At 29.7% G+C, this 27,281-nt stretch overlaps 2 protein-coding genes across 2 annotated transcripts; both read right to left on the bottom strand.

The window, feature by feature from the left end:
- Positions 1-3,525: 3,525 nt before the first annotated feature.
- Positions 3,526-6,124, bottom strand: LOC114424323 (nodulin-26-like). The gene is made up of 5 exons (XM_028391165.1): positions 5,831-6,124; positions 5,426-5,650; positions 4,611-4,808; positions 4,205-4,266; positions 3,526-3,958 (listed from the first exon to the last, which is right to left on the bottom strand). Exons 1-5 carry the CDS (start codon positions 5,945-5,947, stop codon positions 3,736-3,738), a joined length of 825 nt encoding a protein of 274 aa, XP_028246966.1. The 5' UTR covers positions 5,948-6,124; the 3' UTR covers positions 3,526-3,735.
- Positions 6,125-8,705: 2,581 nt separating this feature from the next.
- Positions 8,706-12,228, bottom strand: LOC114423262 (nodulin-26). The gene is made up of 5 exons (XM_028389957.1): positions 12,003-12,228; positions 11,317-11,541; positions 10,744-10,941; positions 9,242-9,303; positions 8,706-9,118 (listed from the first exon to the last, which is right to left on the bottom strand). Exons 1-5 carry the CDS (start codon positions 12,117-12,119, stop codon positions 8,905-8,907), a joined length of 816 nt encoding a protein of 271 aa, XP_028245758.1. The 5' UTR covers positions 12,120-12,228; the 3' UTR covers positions 8,706-8,904.
- Between the last annotated feature and the right edge of the window lie 15,053 nt (positions 12,229-27,281).

The raw sequence follows: 27,281 nt of genomic DNA, 5'->3' as shown, positions 1-27,281 counted from the left end.
TGTTCTTGGTACTATGTGCTCAAAGAGGTAGGAGAAAAGAGAAGAACTTGTTCATGAGTGGATCAAACTCCGGCTCAGAAACTGATTTAGATGTGAGCCCAATTATGCTATTTGATGATGATGCGTCAAGCTTTAAAGGGTTTGATCACTTGATACTTCTCTATGCTTGCTTTTGGAGATTGAAAAATATTGAGAAGATGAAAACACTTCGATCACAAAGTGTCTGTGTATTTGCAACACTGGTGTTTCAAGGGGGAGTAATCAACAAAGCATCCAAATTGGTTGGTAAGTATTAATCATGCTTAACTAGATTGATGAAATTAATAACATGAATTATTGTCTTTATCCCACGCATTTTGATCATTTGCATTTTAAGATTTTATTATTTATGACTTGGCAATATATACCTGAATAACCAAACACAGTCTTTTCTCTTAACATACAGTAGTCCTATATATGTATTCATTCAGGGACAAATAATTTTGCAACTTGAATTACATCAGAACTGTATGTCGTTTTAGTTGAAAATAGTTTGATATATGGGTGAATTTCTGGTCACTGGCTTACAGCATTGAGCTTGTTTCATCTATAAAAATATGCTGGTTGATAATATTATTAATTAATAGTCATGAATGAATATTACAATTGATCATATATATTACCCGTCCGTCTTGAGATGCATATATGTATTTCGAGCTGCACGGCTTTAGTGTTCATCACCTTTGAAATTTTCCTTGAGATGTGGGGGAACAGATTATTACTTTTATCTCTTATATTAATTTCATTCCTCCCAAAGGATAACAGTAATTTGTAATAAAAGTGAATTTGTACATGTGCTGTCTTTAATAGGATTATATTGTTCGGGAGTAAACAAAATGATTAAATGATATAGATGAAACCAATTAACCATCCTAGGCATGCATTGTCTATTTTGCAGGAATGAGGCTTTACGAGGGAGGCTGGCATTGGTTAATTTAGGCTGAAATTCCTACATATCGAAGGAATGCTGAATTAGAAATTGAAATTATCATGTAGTGTGTTAATTAGCTAGGGAATTCACACTTGGTATGCTTATTGAATGATCGATGCTTCATTAATTATGCAAGAACGATGCAAAGGATTCTTTGTAGAGTTATATATATATATATATATACATATATATATATATATATATATATATATATATAGAGAGAGAGAGAGAGAGAGAGAGAGAGAGAGAAGAAATTGCAAAGAGCTTAGACGCTAAAAGTGCACCAGGCTCGATCATTTTTAGAAACATTAATTACCAAGATTTTAAGATTGAATAATATGGGAAAGACACAGAGACAAAAATATTAATGTTCGTAGAGGCATATTAATTAGATTAATATTAAACAAAATGTAAAGCATGTGTATGAGAACTTTAAATCTCTCTAGCATGCAACACCTCCCGCAAATTCTAATATAAAAATATTTTAAATCATTTTTTCATATGAAACACTACTCTTTTATGCAAAAATCTTTTTTTAATGGACTCGACAAAAAATACCTCAGACTCAAGATGAATTAAACACCAAAAAATACCTCCTGCTTGCATGATGTTTTACTAGTTCTAATATTAATGTGCAATGTTACTATGTTAGCATAAGGACCTTTGGTAGTGGATGGGCTATTTGTGGTCACTAGTGTATGACTTTAAAGGGTTTGAGAGGTAAGTTGGTGCTAGTTTTAACTCTCAATATCTTTATATTTGCTTTATTTGGGTATTGTTGGAGTTTGGTTAGAAGAAATGATGAAAACATGATTCTAGAATATCATGAATTAGTTTCTTTAAAGGGGTTCAATAGCTTCTACTGTGGATGTGCACCTGTACAACTGTAGCTCAAGCAGGTATTAGAAGGATTTTTTTTTTTTTTTATCAGCAAGGTATTAGGATTTGTCAGCCATTAAACTCGTTTGGAAGGAATTGAACTGGCTAAGAGAGTCCAATACCTGCTGCCCTTGTCTAATAGTTAAACTTTAATGGATGACAACAGGGTAGAGAGTTATCAGCACAATCCTGTTCTGCGATATATGTCAAGTGTGGCGTTCACATGAACGTCGTGTATTTGAGTTAGAGACTAAGACACTTTTCTGGCCTTTACAAAAAAGCTAAACTAAAATGGTTCTCTTATTTGTGTCTATGTACTATGTTTCCTATCATTGTGGTGTGGGTGCTTTAAAATGATAGTTAGATTTGTTAGGCAAAGAAGAGGGGATCAATTATACTTTTTGACTGTTTGATCATGATTTGCACTCTGTTAAAATTGCCATTTCCTTGTACTTGTATCATTCTGCTTAAAGAATCCGAACTATGAATATGATGATAATTACAGTTCATAGTTTCCGGTTGCTTCGTTTTGAGTTCTTTGACTTATCTATTTTATAGATCAGGGTAGACTTCTTGTCTTCTGATGGCAAAATAATTTGTAGTTCAAACCAACCTTGCATGTTAAAATTCATTAGTGAGCCTATCCGCCTAATCACGACATTCCTCAAGATTGTGCCTCTTGTCACTGGCTATATATCAGAAACCCAGTCACTGAATGTCAAGATGAGAGGTTTTGTTGAAGAGGATATACCTACTTCATGCTTAAAACTAACCCTTGAGCAGCGAGCAGAATATTCACCTGGTGCCGGTATTCCTCAAATGTATTATGATTCATCAGTAGTTATTGAATCAGAACTTCCCTTATTCAAGAGGATTATATGGCATTGGAAGATTTGCATATTTGCGTGGATCACAATGATGGCTTTCATGATGGAGTTACTATTCGTTCTAGTGTGGTATTTGCCTATAATAATTCCAAGAACCACGCAAAGGAGTGGTTCTGCTCGGGGTACTGGTACCCAAAATAATCTTCAGGCACTAAGTTAAGGAGACTAGTTTCTTTCCCAAGTCATCGAGATAATAATGGAAGAATTTTTTTTCGTCTAGTAATATAAGCTAGCACTTTCTGACATGTATATCTTGTTTAGTGAGGCATCCTAACTTTAATTCTTTTTTCCTTCCCTGTTCACAATATTATTTATTAAATTCCCTTTCCAAATTGGTATGTACATTTTTCATTGTAATGCAACTTGGCCAAATCTATCATCAATTTACTTATCTTTGTTATTATCTTTTTTACTCGTCAAGAATCCTTAATTTTATTTCAAAAGAAAATCAGAAAAAATGTTTAACCAAAACTAAAAATAATAGTTTATTTATTCATGTTTTCATTATATTGTTATTTGCAAGTTTTGAATTCAACATTTTTATAATGGATATTATTAGATCAAGATAGGTGATGATTAGCGTTTATAATAAAGTACATAAAACATATTTTATAATAGAAATTTTAAAAATACATAAAGCATATTTATTAAAATGCAATATTGATAAACATTTATAATTTTATTAAATAAAATTTTGTGATATAAACATATAAATATATAATATATATAAAAAAAAAATGTGCAAGGTACGTATGGGGCCTAAAATTTAGTAATTATATGAACATAAAGTTGATAGAGTGAAAAACGAGGAGATGAACTTTTTGATTTCTTTGGATGTGTTCGCAACAATATACTAGTGATTCTTCCCTCTACTTTGAGTCCGTTACATGATCTTCAAAATAATAAATTTTGGAAATAACTACTTTGCCAAATTATGTTACTCCTCTGAATATAACACATGAATACACCTTAATTTGTAGCATAATTTGGTTAAATAAATCACCTAGAGCTACCACTACGCCCTACTCCTTTAAGGAAAGAGGTACTCTTGGTGATCTCACGCAGTGGCTTGTCCGTGTACCTAATGGTGTTGTATACCCATGTTCCAGCCACGGCCCCAAGAGTTGGAGACACTATATATATCCATATTCCTCTGTATTCATTGTGTAAAATGGCTGGCCCTATGCTTCTTGCTGGGTTCATTGATGCTCCTGTGATTGGCCTAATTAAGAAAAGAAACCATGACATTAGTTACATAATAACTGACATAATCTAATAAGTATTGTCAATTTAGTTCAACCATTATAGCCTCCAATAATATTCAATCACGCAAATGATATCATACTTTGACCTCTATTTTGCTTCCAAAAGGTGTAACATCTTTGAGTGAATAATGTAATGTTTTTAATGTGTGCCTCGCCTACAATTATAGTAGTATCTAATTAGCTTTAAGATAAGATAATAATACCCTGCAAACATCACATTCAACAGCACAGTGGACCCAACGGCAATCCCGGCCAACTCACCGATCTGCAAGATTCCAAAATAAAATAAAATAAATGATATCCATAGAATTGGGGTCTAAGAAAGACAAATATTCAAATATCTTATGTGGATTTTTGTTTCGTGTAAGATGTATCATGTGATGTAAACATGTAGCATTCTTCCAAGTGATCCAAAACTCTACAAATATATTTAGACAACTAGTCAATTTATGTAGTCTATTTTTAATGTCAGAATTTCAGGAGGTGATTAGCCTACCCCAATTGGCTAGACACGTGTTGATCAAAATATTTTTTGTGCAAATTAAAAGCTAATTACTATAACCAAACAAGCAAGAAAACAAAATTTAAGGATTGAATAAGAAACCTCACCGCTCTGTCATCAGTGGCAACCCCGGATATGACAAACATAAGGAAAAAGGTGATTAAGAATTCAATCACAAAAGCTTGCAGGTTAGACCCAGATGGGAGTGTTCCTGAAAACTGGGTTTCCTTGCCACTAAATAATAGTCTGAGAGTCGCACTTGCAAGTGTGGATCCAACAACCTGAGCTACTACATAAACCGGTACCTGCAATGTTAAATGGAAGATAATTATATCACCGTGAATGTGCCAATAATTTCAAGACGAATTGAGACAATTGGATGTAGTGAAAGAGGACTTAGGCTTTCTCTAATTCCATTATTTTTCTTGCTACATATGTTCAATAACGGGTTTGTTTACCAATCATCAACTGGTGTAAATGGGTCAAGGCAAATAAGTATTTTAATTTGAGATATTGTATTTTTGCATGCAATATAATTATACGACACATTATTTTCTCGACAATTCTCTCCGTTACATCATCCATCTTATTTCATATTTCTTTTCCTTATCTTTTTATCTCTCTTTTATTTGTTAAAATTAAATTGTATGAAAATATAGTATAAACAATGCTTTTGAGAAAAAAGATTATGAAATAACATAAAATAATTTTACAGAATCATTCAATCACAACTCATAATATATATTTATTGATTTTTATAATAATTATCTTTAAAGTCATAAACATTTATTTATAATTAAACGATATATACTTATTAAACCCATATCTGTTTCAATTATGATAAACTAATTTGACCTCTAATTTTCCTACCTACTTGAACCAAAAATCAAAGGTGAAGGGAAAAATGTTGTGGTTGGTTCACCTGCTTCAAGGGAAACCTTCTGGTGGAGGCAAAAGCAATGGTGACTGCAGGATTGAAATGGGCACCAGAGATGTGACCAACAGAGTAAACCAGTACCATCACAACCAGTCCCCAAACAATTGATATCCCAGGATGTGTTACAACGTTGTTGTTGTTCTTGTTCACCACCACTGAAGCACACCCTGCAAATATCAAGAAATATGTTCCCACCACCTCAGCTACCAACTGTATCCATCAACAAACAAAATCATGATATTGTCATTTCCAATCTCAATTCTTCAAGTTCAACATGATCAACAGATTAATTCAGAAAGAAACTATATGCACTGTAGCAGATAACAATCCATTTCATCTTATCAAATCTCATATGATTGAGCACAAAAAAAATTGAAGATTAGGACACACCTTCTGTAAGAAAGAAACATTGACACAAGAGCGTGAGGGTTGAGTTGTTCTAGAGACATCCTTGTTTACATCTAAAATCACCTCATGGGTTCCATTTGTTGCTGAATTCTCATCCATTGTCGAAAGCAAAAACGAAGAAGTTAACAGCTGATAAATGAACAAGGAAAACTGTTTCCTACAGTGAAGAAGTAAATAAACCAAAGTCGAATGTGATCTATTTATATGATGACGCGATTGGAGCGATGAAGATTACACATGTGGGGAAACAAGAACATATACCAATAAGTAGTTGATACAAGTGTCATTGGACTTGATCTCTAAGTAAGATCTTGATTCAAGTCTTAAGGATTAAAAAAAACGTGATAAAAAAGAAAAATTCTACTAAAGATGATCATCAATATTTCGCATCAATATGGTGATAATAAAAAAAAAAATGAGACGTATTAGGACTTTTTCAATTAGAATGGTATTAGCTCTATTTTTTAATTAAGACGTGAATGATGATAATTTCAAAGATTCAACTCATCCATATATCTAATTTTTACCTAAATACTTATCCTTCAATATTTTCTTATAAAGAAAAAGATAAAAGATTGAATTCTTTGCTAATTTATTAATAAGTAATTAATTATTGATATTTTATTTTCCTATAATATTATTATCTAATTCATTAAGATCAATGCAAATAATTAAGATAAATTTAAACTTTATATCAAAAATATACATTGAATTAAATTATTTAAGTGATGATTGTATTAATGGCATTATTAATTTGTCAAGAAATAACCTTTTTCACCCATAAATATGACTTATCTCATTGATAAGCTTTATAATATATAAAAATATAAAAGAAAAAAATAATAAATAATACATTTAAAAATGGTGATACTCAGATATTATTGTCTATTTAAGGTGATACAATGGGACAAAGGAATAATTATTTAAGGTGATGTCTTTGTGGAGTTCGCCTAACATGACAAGCACCTTATATTCTAAGGTGAATATATGAATGTTAGGAGCACCCATGATACACCTAACATGGTACACCCAACATAGTAGTGGAATGTCAATTTTGTCCTTCTGTACGTCCTCATATGGACTTGTGACTTTTATTAACCAATTGAGCTAATAGATCAATTATGTTATAGATTAATTAATGTCGATATATATAATACTAAAAATTTTAATATATATTTAATGCAAATATAAATTTACATAATAAATTTTGTGATAATTAATTTTTATCTAATTATTTATTTGTTTACATATATAAATTGTAAATAAAAATCATAGATTTAATAAAAATTTACATATGTAAAAAAACCAAATTTATTTAATTATGAATTGTTGTAATAAACATATAAATACATCATTCAATTAAATATCATATTTGTTTATTTTTCAATCACTTTAATAAACATTCAAATACATCATTCAATTAAATATAAAAATTATTTAAATATTAATTATTGCAATAAACATCTAAATACAACATCCAATTAAATATCAAATTTTTTTAATTATCAAATTTTGTAAATAAAATAATGTATAAAAAATTATAATTTTAAAAAATTCAAAACATACGTATTAGCAACCGTATGAGGACATATGAAAGGACAAAATCGACATTGCACTGTTATGTTGGGTGTACCAGCAAAATTGTTAGGTGCATCTAGCAGTTCCCATTAATCAATGGTTCTTCACAAAGGGTTCAATAAAGTACAAAATTAAACTCTCACACCCGAGTCAAACCCCATATAAACTTGTGCCTTCAACTCCTTGGCACTTGTATTTTACAACTCCCATTTTGTATCCTACACCTCCTATTTTATTTGTGTTGACAAAAATATCCTTAATGACTTATGTCTTACCAAGTCTCAACACCTTCCTTCCTCAAGCCGAACACCTTCTTCCCCCTTTTCATTTATGCGCCACCGAAGCCCCAAGCACCCACCACGTAAGCGCGATACCGACAACAGTTTGTGTATCATTTGTTGAGGCCCCACTATGGATGACCTAGCCAAGACCTCAATTGTGATGGCATGGCCGCACTCATGTCTCCCTCATCATGCCCACTTTCTTTAGAAACAAACAACTCATATCTATCTTCTTCATGTGCATATACTACAATGGAAATGGTTCTTTCTTTTGGCACCTTGAATCCCGTATCATGTTGAGAGCAACATCGACATTGAATGCCTAAGAATGTAAAATCGAGACTCAAGATTCAAAATGCACGTCAAAACAAAAAAAAAAAAAATATCTAATGTGGTTTAACTAAAAACTTTGCCCCCAAAATCGTTGAAGATGATAATAGGGAAGTTCCAAACAAAGTATCACTCTCTACAAAAAAAAAAAAAAAGAATTGAATTGTCGCATAGATGCAATGCAAAGTGTCACAACTCAACCCAACCCTTCCAAAATAGCTAATCCAAAAGATAAAAATTACTTGTTGGAATAGGTATTCCTTAATAGTTTTGTAGCACCATATTTCAAAATGATCATTTCATAAGATAAATTTTACCTTCTAGAATAATTTTAGAACACTTGTTTCTATTGTTAAATGATCAATCCAGAAGGTAAAAATTTACTCTAAAATAAAAATAAGTGTTCTACAATTATTTTGAAAGATAAAAGTTATCTTTCAAATTGGTCATTCCAAAATAGAAATAAGTATTACAAAATTATTATGAAATAGTTATTTTAGAAAGTAACTTTTATCTTTCAAAATGAATATTTATAGTAAAAGAGTTATTTTTGTCCGCACACATAAAATGATAGGTACATTTGGGAGATGCAGATTCAAATTCTACCTCCTGATAACTCATACAAGAAAAAATTAGCTTGGTCCACAAAGCTTAAGATCCACCAACAATGTCAAAAATCATTTATTTTTAATCCAAATAGAGAGGAAAAAGAGGGAGATGATATTCAAGTGCATGACCTTTCATAAAACAAGGAAATGAAACAGCATAGCGTAGTTTCTTTGAGTGATTTCTTTCATTCATATTTATTTTTTTCTAATTACTATTACAAGGAAGAATTTATTGAGTGTCTCCATTTGCTCATATAAATTATTTGGAGGCAGCACGGCCTTTGAGGAAAGAAGCACTCTTGGTGATCTCACTCAATGGCTTGTCTGTGTACCTAACGATGTTGTATACCCATGCTCCAGCTATGGCCCCCACAACAGGTGCCAACAAATATATCCATATTCCTTTGTATTCACCGTGTACAAAAGCAGGTCCTAGGCTTCTAGCTGGGTTCATTGATGCTCCTGTCACTGGCCTGTCAAATATCAATAACCATTCTTATGTCCCACAACTCAACAATATAATGTTGTAAAAGCCTATGCACTCTTTAATATTTTGCATTTAATTAGGATTTGGATTGGTTAATAATTAGTATTACCCTCCAATAATCACATTCAGCAGTAATGTCGACCCAATTGCAATCCCAGCCAACTCACCAACCTGCATAATTTTAAATTCAAGTTAATAAATAAAGGAGTTTAGGAAGAATATTAATTCTCATGAGATACGCTTCGTAACGTAAACTTCTAGGATTCTTGCAAGCGATTCAAAACGATAAAAATTCCTTACCATTTTTTTTTTTAATTTGTGAAGCCTAATTTGCTAAACATTGGGAGTAATTTAGAATGGAGATGGAGATACTACATTCGAAGGCACAAATACCATTTCTAATTTGAGTAGTCTTATAAATAAAAATGGAAATAATAATAATTTTAAATAGCATTTAAAGTAATTTTAAAAAATCATCTTAAATTTCCTTTTAGACCTAAATATAGGTTGAGCCGACTTTTTTTTTTTACACCAAAGTTGAGTCGACTTAGATTGTGCATTTTTGTCGATTCTTATGAAGAAAAGAAGTGATGTAAGAACAATTTATAAATTTTATATTATTTTACTATTAAAAATAGCGTAAAAATAAAGTAAATTTTTTATGTACTCCTACAAAAATATCATCATGAAAGGTCAACCATTAACCTCAGTGTTGCCATGCCTCTCCATTTCTTCCTGTCATTATTACAAATATTGGGTTCGATTGGTCATTTTTTTTACTATAAAATGAAAGGTCCCATTAAGTATTCAATTTACACGACTCAAAACATTAACGGTTCAAAAAACTGTTCAAAAAACCAGTGAAATTGGTTTGAGACCTTTAGAAAAAAATGAAAACACTCCAGAGAGCATTATTTTAAGATATTTATTTTCCGTAAAAAAATATTTTATTGTATGAACTAAACAACATTTAAATATTACATTATGTTTGAATTGTTTATTTACAATTTTTTTAATTATAATTCTCAATATTATAAATAAACTGTGAATTAATATTATCTCTGGATTAAAAAATAAATTTATTTAATTAGGGTAATATTTGGTGCAACCCATGCCCATCGTAGGGAGATAAACAAAAGAAAATAAAATAAAGAAACGAGATCATTTTTCTAGATAAATTATATTATTAGTATGAAGAGTATTTATTATCTCTTTCACTAAACATAATATAAAAAGTGATCATATAATAATAAAAGATAAAGAGATAAAATACGCCAAGTGAGTTTTATTTAGATCTTGTTATTTTCTCTTTTAGAGGTAATCATGCAAAAGGATTGCATCAGTTCATCCCATCTCCAAAGATTATTTCTTCACCAGGATTCAAGTCTGAAATCCCTTTGAGTGTGTCAAATGAGTGTAATTATTTATAACAAAAAGGTGCACATATAACATTATTCATTGAGATTGATGCAATTTAGTTAATAAATAAACTATGAATTAATTAATATTATCTCTGGTTTAATAAACTTTATCAAGGTCACTAAATCTCACAAGAAAGTACTACTAACATAGTACCAATTTAAGCAGAGGGAGTAATGTGAGAGACGTTACCGCTCTGTTATCGGTGGCAACCCCGCATATGACGAACATGAGGAAAAAGGTGATTATGAATTCAAACACAAAAGCCTGCAGGTTAGTCCCATTTGGGACTGTTCCTGAAAACTGGTCATGATTCCCCATAAATAATAGTCTCAGAGTTCCACTTGCAAGTATGCTTCCTAGGAGTTGAGCTACTACATAAGCTGGTACCTATATTTAACAACGGTAATTAATTGCAATTTGCATCTCATGCCAGAAACCATAATTTTAAAACAACTTCACAGAAGAATTGTTTTTTCTGTGAATATGAAATATCCTAGTTGCCTATACATGTGCAAAGAGGCAACTTTTTTTGGCAATGATCAATTAGTGTGAGAAGGACAGAGAAATAAGTCAGGAGTTACTTTCATAATTTCTATTTTTGGTATATGGTATGGTATCTCATAATTTCTTTTGGGGCAAGCTAGAGACAACAATTAGGAAGGAAAAAGACACAATTTTCCAAATGAGCATATTTACCTATTTATATCAACTAAGTTAAGAAAAAGGTTATGAGCTACATAAATTCCAAATGAGCATACTTACCTGGATCAAGGGGAATCTTCTGGTGGAGGCAAAAGCAATGGTGACAGCAGGATTGAAATGGCCACCAGAGATGTGACCGACAGTGTAAACCAACACCGTCAGAACCAGACCCCAAACAATTGCTATCCCAGGAAGTGTTATCATGTTGTAGTAGTTCTTGTTCACCACCAATGAAGCACACCCTGCAAATATCAGGAAATATGTTCCCACCGCCTCAGCTACCAACTGCATCCATCAACAAACAAAACCATGATATTATCATTTCAATTCCACTCTCAATTTTTCTAGTTCAATGTGATCAACAGAATTCTTTTTATCCATTAGAATCCAAAACAAGTACATGTACAATAACCAACGCATCCTGTTAAAGTCACATTTTTTTATCCAAAGAAGTGGCATGCAGGAGCCTCAAAAAAGCAAACGGAATCCCAACAAGATTGACACTGCACCCGCTACTAGAACTCTACAGCACACTAAAGGAAATATCATATTTAATTTCCTGCTCAACCACTCTTAGTAATATGATACGATAAATAGATTAATTCAAAAAAAAACTATATACACAAAAAGAAATTATAGACTTCTAGTAGAGATAATAAACCATTATATCTAATAAATTGTAAATTGTAATTAGAGCACTTTAATGGTTTTTTGGGTTTGGGTACAAAAGGAAGATTAGGAGACACCTTCTGCAAGAAAGGAACAGAGACAAGGGAGTCTGAGCGTTGGATTGTTTCGGAGGTGTTCTTGGTTACATTTACGACCACCTCGTGGGATTCAGTTCCAGCTGAATAATCAGCCATCAGTTACAGAGAACAAGGAAACAACTAAGGAACAAAATTTGGCTTTGTAAACTGCCCTGAACACTCCTCTCTGTCTACTCAACTACAAATTAAACACTTAGCAAACAACTCCAATTTATAGACAACCAAAAAGTTGTTCACAAAGAGACGGAATCATTTTATATTCTGATAACCAATCTTTCTTATTGCATTCTTGATACTTAACTATATTTTTTATATTTTTAACACATTTAAAATACATGGTTTTTTTACACTATAATCGTCATATACTTTTATAATTATTATTTAAAAGTCATATTTAATATGATTTGATCGGTTAATATTATAAAAAAAATTACACTGAAAATTTAGGCAAATTAAATTCGTATGATCTAAATATAAATTTAATTAGAATACTTTCACAGTTTAAACTAATCTAATTAAATATGTATAATAAATTTGATGGTTTTTATAATAGCTATTTAAAAGTTATATACAAGAGGGTTTTTGAACATTTGATAGTATAATTTTCTTACAATTATGGTGAATAAAAATTAATCTCTTTAAATATTTTAAGCTAAATGCATTTATTTTTAAAAAAATATTTTTTTAAAATATGAAGACGATCGTTGAGAATATAGTTTAACTGGTTAAGTAGGTATGCCATTAGCCAAATAGGAATATACTATATATGCAGATATTTCAAATAAAAGGGAAACAAGTATACAGAGGGGACAAAAAGGCGCAGACCTTGGACTTGTCTCAGGAGAGAAGACACACCAACCTCTTTGGGTCTTGTGTAGTTTTGAAGACATTAGGGATTATTAATTGGTTTTGTACCTCATGGTATGCTATTGGTTTTTATGATGTTATAAGAGAAAAACACAAAATAACTATATTACTAAACCTGTTATTATTTACATAAGGCATTAATTTCCTTTTTTATTTTCATCTCTTATAAGATGATATTTTCATATTATTTACTGATATATACTAATAAAAGTATCTGATTCCTTGTTTTCTTTATAATCATTTTATTAACGGTTACATCAGTGAACAATTTTTGTAGACAACTTATTATATTACTTTTAGTAAAATTTCTCTTTCTAATTACTTTTTTCTTACAAAAATTAAATATAAGATTTGTTTAAAGAATCTGAATTTAGTTACAATCGTATTAACTTTCTGGATGTTTAGGACATCGCGTAATTTTAGTAAGAGGGTTTTTTTTTATTAAAAAAAAGATGTTTTTATAAATTTGAAAATTTATATCTTTAGATTTTTTTTACCAGCTTATTCTTCTTTCAGTTATTTTCCTATTCTTTTATTATGTAAAAGCTGATTTTTTTTTGTTGCATCCAAAAAAAATTAATTATCTTTAAATCACGTTTTAACAAAATTACTCACAAAAATTAATTCTAATTATTATCAATTATAAAAATAATTGATTATTAAAATAATCTAATTTTTTTGGGTGTCTTAAACACATGTATGACTTTTTTCTGATTCCTTTTTAAGTTCAAGGAGTGGTTGACAATACAAATTACCAAACAAATATCAATTATCATTTGGATCGGCCGTATGGGTATTGATATTAATCATTATTCAAAATGGCTTATTGAGCTTTTGAAGTGGTTACTTAATATGCCTCTAAAAATGCATGGAAGGCTGAACCAATTAGATATATAGCTTCATGAATAGCAGAATAGGTCTTCAGATATATATTCCTTTCTTCTTCAGCTATCACATAGAGATTTATATCGTCCGTCTCGTTTCCTTTTCTTTTGGGTGCCACGCGCTTACACCAACTTTTGGCTATTTACTTTTTTTTTTAGCTATTTTAATATTTTTATTATTAATTTTTTTCTCACATAAATATCTTCTAACACACTCACACTCACTCAAAGTGTCTAATTTTTGTCGCTGGTTTAAAAAAAATAAAATTTTACATACCATTTTGTTGTTAAATAAATCATTCTTAACATATGGATACAATAAAATCTTATATCAATGTGTTAATTTTTTAAATTTATTATTTATTTGCCACACAAGATGTTATATTAGCTCTACTAAACAAGAAGAAATTTAAATTAACGTAAATAGTATAAAATTTTGCCTATTGAAAAAATATTAAAAATATATTACTAGCCTGCCTAATAACATTAGCAAACACAATGAGATGAAATTTACATTAACTTCTTTTTCTGACAAAAAAAAAACGTTAATTTTTTAGAAAAAAAATTAAATTTACCAAAATAAATAAAAATAAATAAGAAGATGAAATAAATAGACTAAAATATGCAAATGGTCCCTTAACTTATTTTTTGGTCTAGATTGGTCTCATGGCTTTTAAAAGTTTTAAAATAATCATCTTACTTATTTAATTCATGACAAGTTAATCCTTTAAAAAAATTAATCATTTTTTTATTTTTGAACATGGTTTTTAACATTTTTTATTGATTCAAAATGCAAAATTTGTCTCACAGGATTTATCTACATACAAACTTTAAAAATTAACTAATGTTGAAACTAAAAAAAGACATATGCAAAGTGAAAAAATATATAAAAAATGAGTCTTGTGATCAATTAAAAACTTAAAAATCTAATGTCACATAATTTTTTATTGATGACTTATTTTTCATGCGATATTCATTATATTTATAACTTTTTTAATTAAATATTAATTGGTTCATATAATTTTTATGTAGTGAATCTAATAAAATAAGTTTCACTAAAAAAAATTTAAAATCATGTTAAAAAATAAATAAATAATCAATTTTTTGAAATGATTGGTCATAAATTAAATAAGGGGACTATTTTAAAACTTTTAAAAATTAAAAAACCAATTTTGAAAAGAAAAAGATAAGAGACTATTTCTATATTTTAATAAATAAATAGTATGGACAATGGACTGCTTTTGTTTCATGAGTAGAATTATAGGTGTTGGTGAACTATAATATATAAACTTTAGCTAAACGGGTCTTTTGCTTTATGAAAGTTGATCATGATTAAGTTAAATTAAAGTTTTAAATAAAAATGATCAATCTTAATCGATGTAACAGAAATTAAAAATATTTTAAATTTAAATTAAAGTTTTATTTAACCATAAAATATTTAAAAGATTTATCAAACACAAAATTAAATATTTTAAATATAAATTTAATTTTTAAGATATTTAATTTTTTTATAAATCTTTTAGAAATTGTATAATTAAATAAAATTTTAATTTAAAATTAAATATTTTAATCTTAACATTTTATTTCAATATAATAATTTGGATTAATTATTATTTTTTCTAATAAATAAATATTCTCTTATGATAATATATATATATATATATATATATATATATATATATATATATATATGCTTTGTCTATAATTGTTTGGACTGGGATCCTTTTAGCAGGTGTATTAAGTTCTGACGGAAGTAGAAGAAAAAGATCTGTACGAAAAATATCTTTGTTGTCTTAAAAGTTAAAACTGCTGGTTGATTAATTAATACAGAGCATCTTAATATTGACACAATCTAGGGACATTTTTTAAATTTTTATTTAATTGGCGATTAAATTTAGACATCATTTTGCTAATCAGGTATATCACGCATAGTTTAATTTGAAACTCAAGCAGGGACTACTCGAAATTGTATGTGAACATCTGTTATAATATTATTAAACAATCAAATCTGAATTTTCGTTGAGCATGGACTACTTGAGACAGATATTCCAACAGTGATTGATAAATAGCACAAGAAAAATAATCTATAGACATTCAACACTAGATAACACTTACAAAGAGAAGGCGAGAAGTGTGAATATGATAAGTTTGATATATATGATCCATGGAAGAAGATAGATAAAAAGAAATAATAAATATTAGTGTATATAATATATGAGTTTATATATATCATCAGTTGTATAGTAGCACCCTAATTCTGTAATGCATATTCCTCGTTGAGAACTAAAGTCATTTTCATAGAATTTTTTTAAATATTATTCTACAAATTAAATTTTACTATATTCAATTATTTTATTGAGAACTAAATTCGTTTTCATTGAATTTTCGAAATATTATTCTACAAAGTTTTACTATATTATTCTACTAAATTATTTTGCTAAAGGTTAGCAATAAAATTTTCCATCACTAAAGTTAAAAAATTCTTAGTGTTATCTTCATCACGAGAGATGAGAGATATAAGATTGATTACGTGAATAAGAATGAAATAAGAAAAAAGATCACAAATTTATATATTTGATTAACTAAAAAATAGTGATCATTTTTTTGCTTGTAGGGATTTCGGTGGCATTAACACATTTTGATTTTGACATTTATTTTTACATTCATATTAAATAGACTAAATAATCAATTTACTTCATCTATGATTGAAACTAAGAAAAACTTAAATAATCTTAAGTTTCATTTAAGATCAAAATTAGTATATTTTTCTCATTTTAATCTCTAAACTTATGTTATTATTATCACTTAAGTCTCTCAAACTAAATACCAAAATAAGGGGGAAAAAGTGTTTTTTTTAGGGATTTAATGAAATCCAATAAGTCACTTATGTAAGTTTCTCTTAATTTTTGATACTTAAATGAAGTAAGATACAAATTTAAAATTAAATTAATCATTTACTTTGTCAAATAATGAGTCATTTTCATAGTTATTTGTAGCCTTGTTAAATTTTCACCCAAAAAAAATATTGTTGTTAAATGTACCTAGGATTGGTAAATGATATGATTTCCATAATATATATATATATATATATATATATATATATATATATATTATCAAATGAATAAATAAAAATAATATATGCACCTACAATTTTTATACAGATTTCCAATTATGTATAATTAATTCCTTCAAAAAAATTGTATAATAAATTGGTTGACTTTTGTTTGTAAAAATATTTTTAAAATATTTTTAAGTAAAAAAATATTTATGTCTTAAAGACGAATAATAACTCTTAATTATTTTGATTAGATATAAATAATAAAAGTTATGTTTAATATTTCTGTTTCTGAATTTTCATATTATACATCCATATAAAACGATTTGACATAACATTAAGTAATACATTTAAGACTTTCATTTAATATTTTTTATGTTTAAGATTTTTTTTGTTGTAGAAAACATTCTATTAGGATCTGTCGAATCTTATGAAGAATAAATGAAGTTCACAGTCTCAAGGTGTTGGTCTTCATCTACTGGTGGTGCACATCTGCTCTGATGAAAAAAGTGACTTTCATGCTCAAATATAAGACACGTTAGCCCAATCGCGCATAGACTCTACATGAAGAAGATACATTCATTTGAATGTTCCAACAACCTCAAGACTTTAGGCAAAAAATAAAGTGAATAATTCATTTGTTTAGAAACAATAGATACTTAAAGACGAAAACTATATATAGAATAAACTTTGAAGATACAAGATACAAATCTACTTGTGAATTATTCATTCTTTCTTTTTTGTAAAAAACTTTTTGTAAATTTCTATATAGATATTAAACTCTCTAAACACCTTGTAAATCTTGAGAGAAAAAACTAAAGTATTAAAAAATATATTCGTAAGATGATTTTATATTAGTCATTGTGTAAACTTCCAACAAGTTTATATTTTTGTAAGAGCTAGAAGTAATACTTAAGAATATTTGTATCTTCTAATAAATTAGTGAAAATTAGGTGAGTTGTCAAGGATTAAACATAAATTTAATATAAAGACGAATCAATATAATTTCTTGTATATTATATTATTTATTATTTTTCTTTGTGTTGATTGACAAAGGACTTGAATTTGATTTTTGGTCTTATATATGTTTTTTATTTGTTAAAAAAATCGTTTTCTTATTATCTGATAAAGTTTTTTTTAAAATATCTTATTATTTTTAGTTAAATCTGCACTGAATGTATTTTTTATCTAATAAAAACATTAAAATTTATAAAATACAATTTAATCTCTTTCTTAAAAAAATATTTCATTAAATTCGTCGCTTAATAAAATTGAATATATTCCAAAATATCCATGGGGGATGTGCAAGAAATATTTTAAAAACAAAAAAAAAAGACACTTAGGTTTGTCTAAAGATTCCGTTCACATCATGCACCGAAAAGAATAAATTCGCTTCACGTTATCCCTTGCATTACCATTAAACTGATCTCACATTTCTGTCCTTTGCTATTTGCAATTCCATTTATCCACCTGAGGATCGAGATTGGCCATAAAAAGTAGTTACAGGGTTGATTATACTTTCGATGTTTTTGCTATGATTAACCTTTACTTTTTAATTTTTAATATTTTTTATTTTTTAAACAAAAGAGGACTATGCATGATAAAAAATAGTGATTGTTTTCATCTCAACCGGATTAACACCTAAATAACCCCAGCATAACCTCTACCACCCAAATTCATTCATCAAACGAATAAGAAAAAGAAACAAAGAACCAAAGGGGGACATGGAGCCAAACCCTTGGAAGACCAAATTATTTGAATTTAAATTTATTTTTTAATTTCAAAATAAATCAAATAAATTATGTAAAACCTTTTATGGTTTTGAATAGATAATTTTTGTGTGTAAATATCAATAATAAAATTTATAGTAAACATAATATAAAATATGTCTATTGCTAACTTATTTGTTCTCATTTAATCCTTCTTTTCATTATAATTCTTCCTTTACCATTATTATTCACTGTTTATTTAATTTTATAACGAAATATTTAATATTTTTAGCAAAAAATATTAAATTTTAAAAAGATTAATTATTCTTCCAAAAATGTTATTTAAAATAAATTAAAAATGAAAATTAAGTAATTTTAATTTTAAATAAATATATGTTTATTTAATTAAATTATAATATATTATTTTAAGAAGTAAAAATATCACACTCCAAAAAAACTAAATACCACACAATCTATTGCTTTCGAAAACAATATATCACAAAACTCTTACGGAAAATTCAACAAAATTACCAAATATTCTTTCTTTGTATAACAAATTCTTAAAATTATAATGTGAGTTTATTTTTATTCTCCCATTTAAATAAAAAATATTTAAAAATAAGTTTACAAGTGTGGTAGATATTATCACACCACAGTGACCACACACAAACAATCGTGTATATTTTAATATGAAATCAAATTAAATAAATTATTTTAATTAATACATGGAATGCAAATGAGTAAGGCGTTGTATTTTATGAAATTATTGAATAACAAAACTGAGAACCAATCTTTTTACCAAACTAGGCAAACCAGAAATCCAAATGTCAACCAGTTAGTTACTCGAGGTTGATGATAGTAGTCCAAGGCTATGAGAAAAGAAAAGATCATAGTATCAAGGTTTTCCAAACCTGAATATTTTAATAATTGAAAAACATATGTAAAATATATACATCCTCTTGCATAGATGATATATATATAATATTCGCGAGAATTTGCGTTTCTTTTTTAATTTCAATCATCTCGCGAATCCATTCAACTAAGACTGAATATATCATTAAACTCTTTCGTAGCCAACTTGTATTAGATCGATTATTAGCGTTCAGGTTGACTCACTAACTTTCTACTTAAACCATCATTCTATAAGAGTTTCTCACCCATCAAATATGAATATAATCTCGTTTTTTTACACTCTCCTCATTCTCTCACTAATTTGAGTGTTAGAATTTTACTTGTGACTAGCATTGGAGATCTCATTATCGTCATGTTGAAGTCTTCCTCTATCATGAAATGAACAAAAATGTTTACAAGAACAACAATTAAAGTGTTTAATTTTAATGAATTATTAGTATACAAAGTTACACTTTTAATAGAACATTTTTTTACTACTTTAATAGAATAATTTTACATTACTAATTTTTTTTAATAATATATCAACTGTAATGTATTAAATAATGTTATACATATCGCTAGATGATAATATAATTGTTTTTACACTACATGCACTAAAACTAAAGTTAAAATTAAGTTGACTGGAAAAAAAAGGGTTGACCCCACCAATTCCTTTACCACATGACAGAAATAACGCGTCACTAATCTGAACAGTAACGTATTTTTGGAAACAGTTTCCCCATGGATACGTCAAGAGATTATCTTTTTATAAGTTGAAACTTGAAAAACATGTGGATAACTTACTTTTAACAGATTTAATATTTGAGTGGCAGGCAAAGACTTTTACATGTCATGTTTTTTTAATAACGACAGTGAAGTTTTATTTAGTATAAACTGTTTAAAATGTTCACAATTAGTTCAATTCCAATAGCTTCTTATATGCCACTTTTGATTAAATGATTGTTTGGGGTGGTTTCAATAAGTGTAACTCCATTCATTTCAGGTCAAGGTTTTTTATTAACGTCCTCTAATTATCTTTGTGGAGCCCGAAAAAGTAAGTTACACTGATTTGAAAATAATAATTAACTTGGAGTGTAATGTATGTTGTTTATCATGGTATTTGTTTCCTCTGCTAGAAAGCCTCCTTATTTCACCTCTCCTTAAGGTTTTTCCTAAAGTTTTGGGGCTTGAGAAAAGTCATCGGGGGAATTACTTTGCGCATTCAACATTTTTTTTACATCTAATAATTTTTTGTTTTTCTAAAATTACATCTTTTTTAAAAACATACAGATTGACAATTCGAATGATTCTTACGGATTCAAAATCCGTAAGATTCATACGGATTATCAATCTATATGAATCCTTCAAACAAATTCGCAATTCGTAAGGTCATTACCTTCCCCACCTCCTCCTCACCAACTCCGATACGCCACCTCCGTCCCGCTGCAACACCGCCACCTCCTTGCCATCGCCATCGCCCTTCGCTCCAACCTTTGACGCGCCGCAACACCGCCACCTCCTTCATCCTCGTGCGAGGTCCCCTTTGCTCCTCCTTCATCATTGCGTGAGGTCCCTTTGCTCCACCCTCGTTGCGGAGCGCCTCCCCCTCATGCTGCGCACATCCTTTGTCACTGCCAACCTTGTCGCAGAGGTCCATGATCTTACGTATTGTGAATCTATAATGACCTTCTAGATTGACAATTCATATAGATTATACGTAAGGGTGTTTTTGGTTTTTCACCCTAAATGCTGGGTGTACCAGAATTCAGGGTGTAGGAAGAAAAAACCATCATTGGGACCTAAGTGCGTATGATCTGTTTAAGCTCAAATAGGAATCTAGGGTCCAAATATTTAAGTTCCTATATGATCCTATGCTAAGTGATCGTGAGCTAGGCCACTCTTTGGAATTTGCTTTGAACACCTTGCAAATTACTTGTGCACCCAGTGCTTTTTTTGCTCATGTAGGATTCAAACTTGCATAATTAACCTATTAGTTTAGTTGGTTAGAGTGTTGTGTTAATAATCTGGAAGGCACAGATTCGAATCTTGCATGAGATATTAATTTTAAATTAATTTGTAAAATATTTTTTTAAAAAATTTTAAAAAAAATCCATAGATACATACGGATCAGAAATCTGTATGAACATACCGATCAACAATTTCTAAGCTTGCAGATTACGAATCGTTAAGTTTGCCAGGGTAATTTTGAAAAAAAAATGAAAAGGTGCTGGTGCACAAGCTATTTGCTGGGTGCGCAGAACAATTCCCCACTCCTTGAAAGTCTATTGTTCTCTTTGGGCCCTTTTCGGCCCGTTTCTTAATGATATGAAGATTATTTTATTTTATTTTTATATATAATAAGAGGCCAGCTTTAAAAAGCTGGCAATAGTTAATTTGACAGAAAAAATGATATTTAAATTTTATGTATACATTTAAAACGAGTTGAATTTATATTTTATCTGTTAAAAATATACAAAGCTTACGTTTGATTTATTTAATCCTTTTATAGTATGATTATTTTTATAAATTAATTATATTCTTAGAGTGTTTTTTTTTTAAGTTTATTAATGAGATTTTTATTGGGGGTTCATAAACACACAATTAACAATCCCTTTATCACCAGGTTTAGCTTAGCGGTAGAAAGATGTAGGTAGTTTAATGAGATTTTAGGTTCAACTTTTCCCCGCCTATGTACATATAAAATCTCTTTCTTAATTAAGTATTTATTAAACATTTTCATAAAGATAAAAGTAAAAGGAGAAAGAGAATAGAAATATATTTAAACGTAAAGATAAAAAAAGTGATAAAAATTTATTTACGATAAAACTGCAATTACTAAACACATCTATATAAAATAACAATTTTTGTAACATTCTATATATGCACACGCGAGTTATTTATAGACTTTTATGTCAAGGCTATAACTTGGGCGTCGTGACTCATTTAGATAATAAAGATCAAAGTCAAAGTTAAATTTGTTTATTTATTAAAACAAATGAATTGAATTCAACATTAAACAAGCTCAGTTTAAATATTTCAGAAATTGTTCAGCAGCTCAAAGCATTTGATCAAGTTTGCAGTTTCAAATAGCATGGAAATTTTCATGAATGGCTTCAAATAATCACCGTTTTCTTCTCCCCCTTTAGTGGTCTAACATAATAGTATAGCTCTAATTGTGGTTCATGAAATCACATGAACGGTCTGTCTGCAACTTGAGAAAATCAGAAAGAACCACCCTGATTTCTTGAGGACACAGTGTTGGCTGGTCCTTGTTAAAATTCATCATCAAGGTATTTCACCCCTTAAGTAAAATTGCTTGATTTGGAACATTTTAGTATTTTACCCAGATTAAAAAAATCCTTGTATTTTATATCCACTTGCTGATCACTGGGATAAAGGATATTTAGGGAGATCTATAAATTTTTTTCTCTTTGAAGCTTGCAAGCAACTCCTTAGTCTTATAGCTTAATAATGGACAAGAAAGAAAGGAAGCTGGATACAAAGTGATCAATTTTTTTTATATTTGCAAAATTGTCGCGGCAAGTCTAAGATGAAAATAAGGAGTTATTAGGTTGGTTTAATGGTAAAAGGAGAAGGGAGACAGGGAGGGAAAAGTCTTGATTAGATTCCCTTCGCTAACAAACAACTAATAATTAATCATTAACATTTGCCCATAAACTAAGATCAAAATAAGCTACATTATTAAATAGGTTAACAGCTATCAGAGCTAAACTTACTGACTAATGAATTTAAACCTTTAAATCATATACAGAGCAAATGTAACAGGGAAGACTTGTTTGCTTTTTATAAGCAAAAAACTCAATGTTGCAGGGAAGACTTAATATTTTTAAGAGATCTTAATGTAACTGTGTTTATCATCATGAACTTGGATCCTAAAAGTTAAGATAATTCAAAGTCAAATCAAACTATTATGAAACCAGAAACCTGGAACTTCCTTCGCTTGTCATTTGTGCTGTTGTGCATTATATCTTGATGTTATCTTATTAGATATGTAAGAGTTAAAATAGAAGAGGTGAGAGATAAGATGAAAATTGACAATCCTTGGTGACACAATACTAACTCAGGAAACTCGTAACTGGAGCATTATTAACAGAGAAGACAGCAGTTTCCTTCCAAATTGATAAGCCAAGCCAGAACGTTAAATTAGCATTAAAAAACAGAATTTTCTTTTCTGGCCAAAACATAAACATTATCACGTTGTTTGTTTTGTAAAGAGGTTTTCTAATGGCACCAAGTATTTCTAAAAAATAATAATGACAATGGGCAAAGTAATCTTTAGGAGCTAGACAAACACAGGTACTATGGGGGAAGGGACTAAAGTGTTCATTTTATCATCCAATTTAATAAGAAAAATAAACATATGATAATTTTTTTGCCTGTTTATATTGAAACTTGTTTCCCCCCCAAAAAAAGGCTGTATTCCTCTATCAGTACATTGAATGTACAGAAATGGCTATAACAGAACTGAGATGAACTATTCAGCTATTTGAATGACATTTTTGCAACAGATAAAGCAAAAGGATAAAATGTGGCCATTTCGTCTCTACCTTCAACTATATACCCTAACCATGGCTTAAGTTTGAAGTAAATCATAGACTGAATATACAACAACAATGTCACCCTCTATCAAAACAAACAAATTAACATTTATCAATAAAAAACACGGCCACCCTATCAAGCCATACATAAAAACAAGACAAAAAAATAAAATAAAATAAAAGTAGTCCCTGAAATTGGTTAGTGTAGGCAACACAGATCCTGAGATCCAAGAGAGAATAGATCTCATCTCATGTGAGTCAGGCACAAGAGAAAACCTGGTGAGGCAACCTCAATGCCTCAGATTTAGAGAAGCACATGTCATCAAGGTCCTCACTGGTGCACCACCTGCACTTTGAGTTCTCTGAGCACTGTGACTTCAACACCAGCTCTCCACAGCTTGGAGGAATCACCTTATTATTATTATTATGCCTACTGAGTCTCCTAGTAGACCAATCCTCCCCCAACCCACAAGAGAGTTGGCACACAACAAGGACCAAGAGGACCAGGAACACTGCCTTGGACTTCAGCACCATGGCATGGAACACGGATGATGCAACAAACCTCAAAAAAGATTTCAGATTTCAAAGTGGTGGTTAATGCTAAACCGCCTCAGTTTCTTTCTTACTTACAATAGAACCAAAGCTGATATTGGAGAGTGGACCTTCAGATGCAGGAAAAGGATGTTGGAAAAGACAGTCTTTGTTTGAATGATTGGAACTAGGGGTGGCTGCAAGATGGCTGGGTCAGGTCATGTGGGGATCTTAGAATATTAAAATTACATGGAATTTGGTCTAGGTTTGAGTTACTTTATTTATTAGTTTTAGAATTTAGTGATAAATTAACAATTTCTAAAATTGACTTAATATTTTTATACAAGAAAAAGTTATTTCAAAATATATATTATAAGTTTCTTCTGAAATTTAATTTGTAAAATTTTATAATTTAATTATGCATAATATTTAGTTTGTGCATCTACTCCAAACATTAGTTAACCCGTCTTATCAAGGTATGATGATCAATGAATAGTATAATGTGATGGTTTCCTCGTTTCAACGACATCGTTTTCTTGTTTTCCTGTGTGATAATAATTATGAAGTACTGAAACTTGATAATATGTGGCCAGGGTGGAAAGTTGAAGATTCCCTGCTTGAAATAACATGAAGACACCTAAATAGAGACCCTTTTCGTTTTGACGATGAAAGTTTTGTTCTTCTGACATTAATTTGAATTTTCTCAGCAAGTTACTTAGCTATTTGCAAAGGTGAGTTTTCTGTTTGGGCTGATACTTTATGTAGAGATCGAAAGGTTTTCACTCAAACGATGGCTATTTTCTTGAGGGTGAATGGGTGATGTGGGATGGAATCAATGCCTTGGAGAAGGAAAGGAATATGCCATATGGGATATTCTAGCAGACTCCAATGCAAAATGCACAGCATCATTAAAGATAGAAAATATCCTTAAAAATAATTGTAGGCTGTGACTAGTTTTCCAAAATGTGCCTCTTCAATTATTGGAGTTTATGCATAGAAATCGATTCCTAAACAAATTTTGATCCCAAATAATGAACCGACTAAGTTTCCTACATATTAGGAAAAGTTCTGTCCTGCATACCTGTGCCACATATAACAACAATCCATATGACTATGTGACCAAGAAAACGAGGAAATTAAAGTTTAAATTAAAAGTATGTTTACAACTTAAGTTTGATAAAAATAAGTTTATATAATCGGATTTATGTTTGAATACTTCTCTGTTCAAAAGTATGTTTAAAAATATGTCTGGTGAAATAAAACTTGTTTGATAATAATAAGGAAAAGTATTTTTAAATGTATAATTAATGAAAGGGTATGAAATTCATTAATGTCTTATTATTAACTATGAAGAAGTAATATCTCGTTAAAAATATTAAATAAATCAGTAAAAATTGAAAAAGTACAATATTAAATAATTTTATGAATAAATAATATAATTCAAACAACACTAATATTCAAATGATATATTATTCATATATAAAATAATTGTGTTTTAAATGGTCCAAATTTAAATACATAACAATAAAAACACAAAATATAAACTAATACAATTTTAAAACATGAAAGTGGATAACTAATTAGATTATAGAAAGTGATGATTAATATTAATATTCTTCATAATTTTTACTAAAAATTGTACCTTCAAATTAAATTCTACAATAAAAGAGAGAAATGTGTGTTAATGTTAGGCGTGTAAGGGCGAAGAAGTGAGAGTAAAAATCACAATATTATCATAGCATGAGGCCAACCGAAACAAAACTTTGAAAAACTTGTCCTTTCTTACTTTTGAAATAAATGTTGCAATTGAACATAAGTGAACAAATTATGTTTTTTGGTTTCCAAACATGTACTCAAGTTTGAGATTCCTACCATACATTTGGCCCTCTCCCGGAGAATCAAAGATGTTCTTCCTTTGTTGAGAACAAACCTTAGTTTTCGGTTAAATAGAGAAACTTCAATTTCTTGTTCTCACGTTGTAACGTTTGGTTCATATATAGGAAAACGTGAAAATCCGTTTAACGGAGTTTGTAACGTTAAAACAAGCATGCACTTAGAGGCGGTCCTCGGTGGCGGACGAAAATTCAAGGTGGTGTAGTGGAGGGTTCCGTATGACGAGTAGTGTGGTTGGTGGTAGGCAGCCATGTAAGCTCCGTACGGCGAGTGACAAACTGACAGTCATGAAAGGCAACCTTGGAAGCTTCGTACAGTGAGTGGCAGCCATGGAAAGCGGCCATGGGAGGTCAATGAAAGCACTAAATTGTTACGTGCGGCGGCTTGGTTGCTAACTTCGAGGGTCAGCTCCTCCAGAATAATAAAGAAGAAGAAGAAGATAAGCTGACTTCGAGGCACAACAACTTCTAGAGGAAGAAGAAGACACAGAGAAGAAGAGGTAATCTGTATATTTCTCATTGATTTCCTTGCTTGTTATTTTTATATATATATATATATATATATAGGCTTCCTAATAACAGAAAAACTTCTAGATTGATATGCAATAACATAATTGTTAGTGCTTGTCCCCTAAAGTAGACAACATCAAGCAAGGATATTCCTCGTGGTGCCTTCCTTTACTGAACGATCTCACAATTCTTTCTTTCTTTTGGGCTTTGCTTCCTCCTGTACCCTGGTTTGCTATTTCGACCCCTGTCCCTGCTGTTATCTTTCCTTCCCTAATACAAGGGGTTTGACTAGAAAGAGCTGGAATGGTGACTTGTCTCAAAGGGAATCCTTTATGATTTAAGATAGAAGTCAAGTTCTTG

This window comes from Glycine soja, chromosome 8 (assembly GCF_004193775.1).
Source record: "Glycine soja cultivar W05 chromosome 8, ASM419377v2, whole genome shotgun sequence".
NCBI lineage: Eukaryota > Viridiplantae > Streptophyta > Magnoliopsida > Fabales > Fabaceae > Glycine > Glycine soja.
This window is presented reverse-complemented; position numbering and strand designations above follow the sequence as displayed.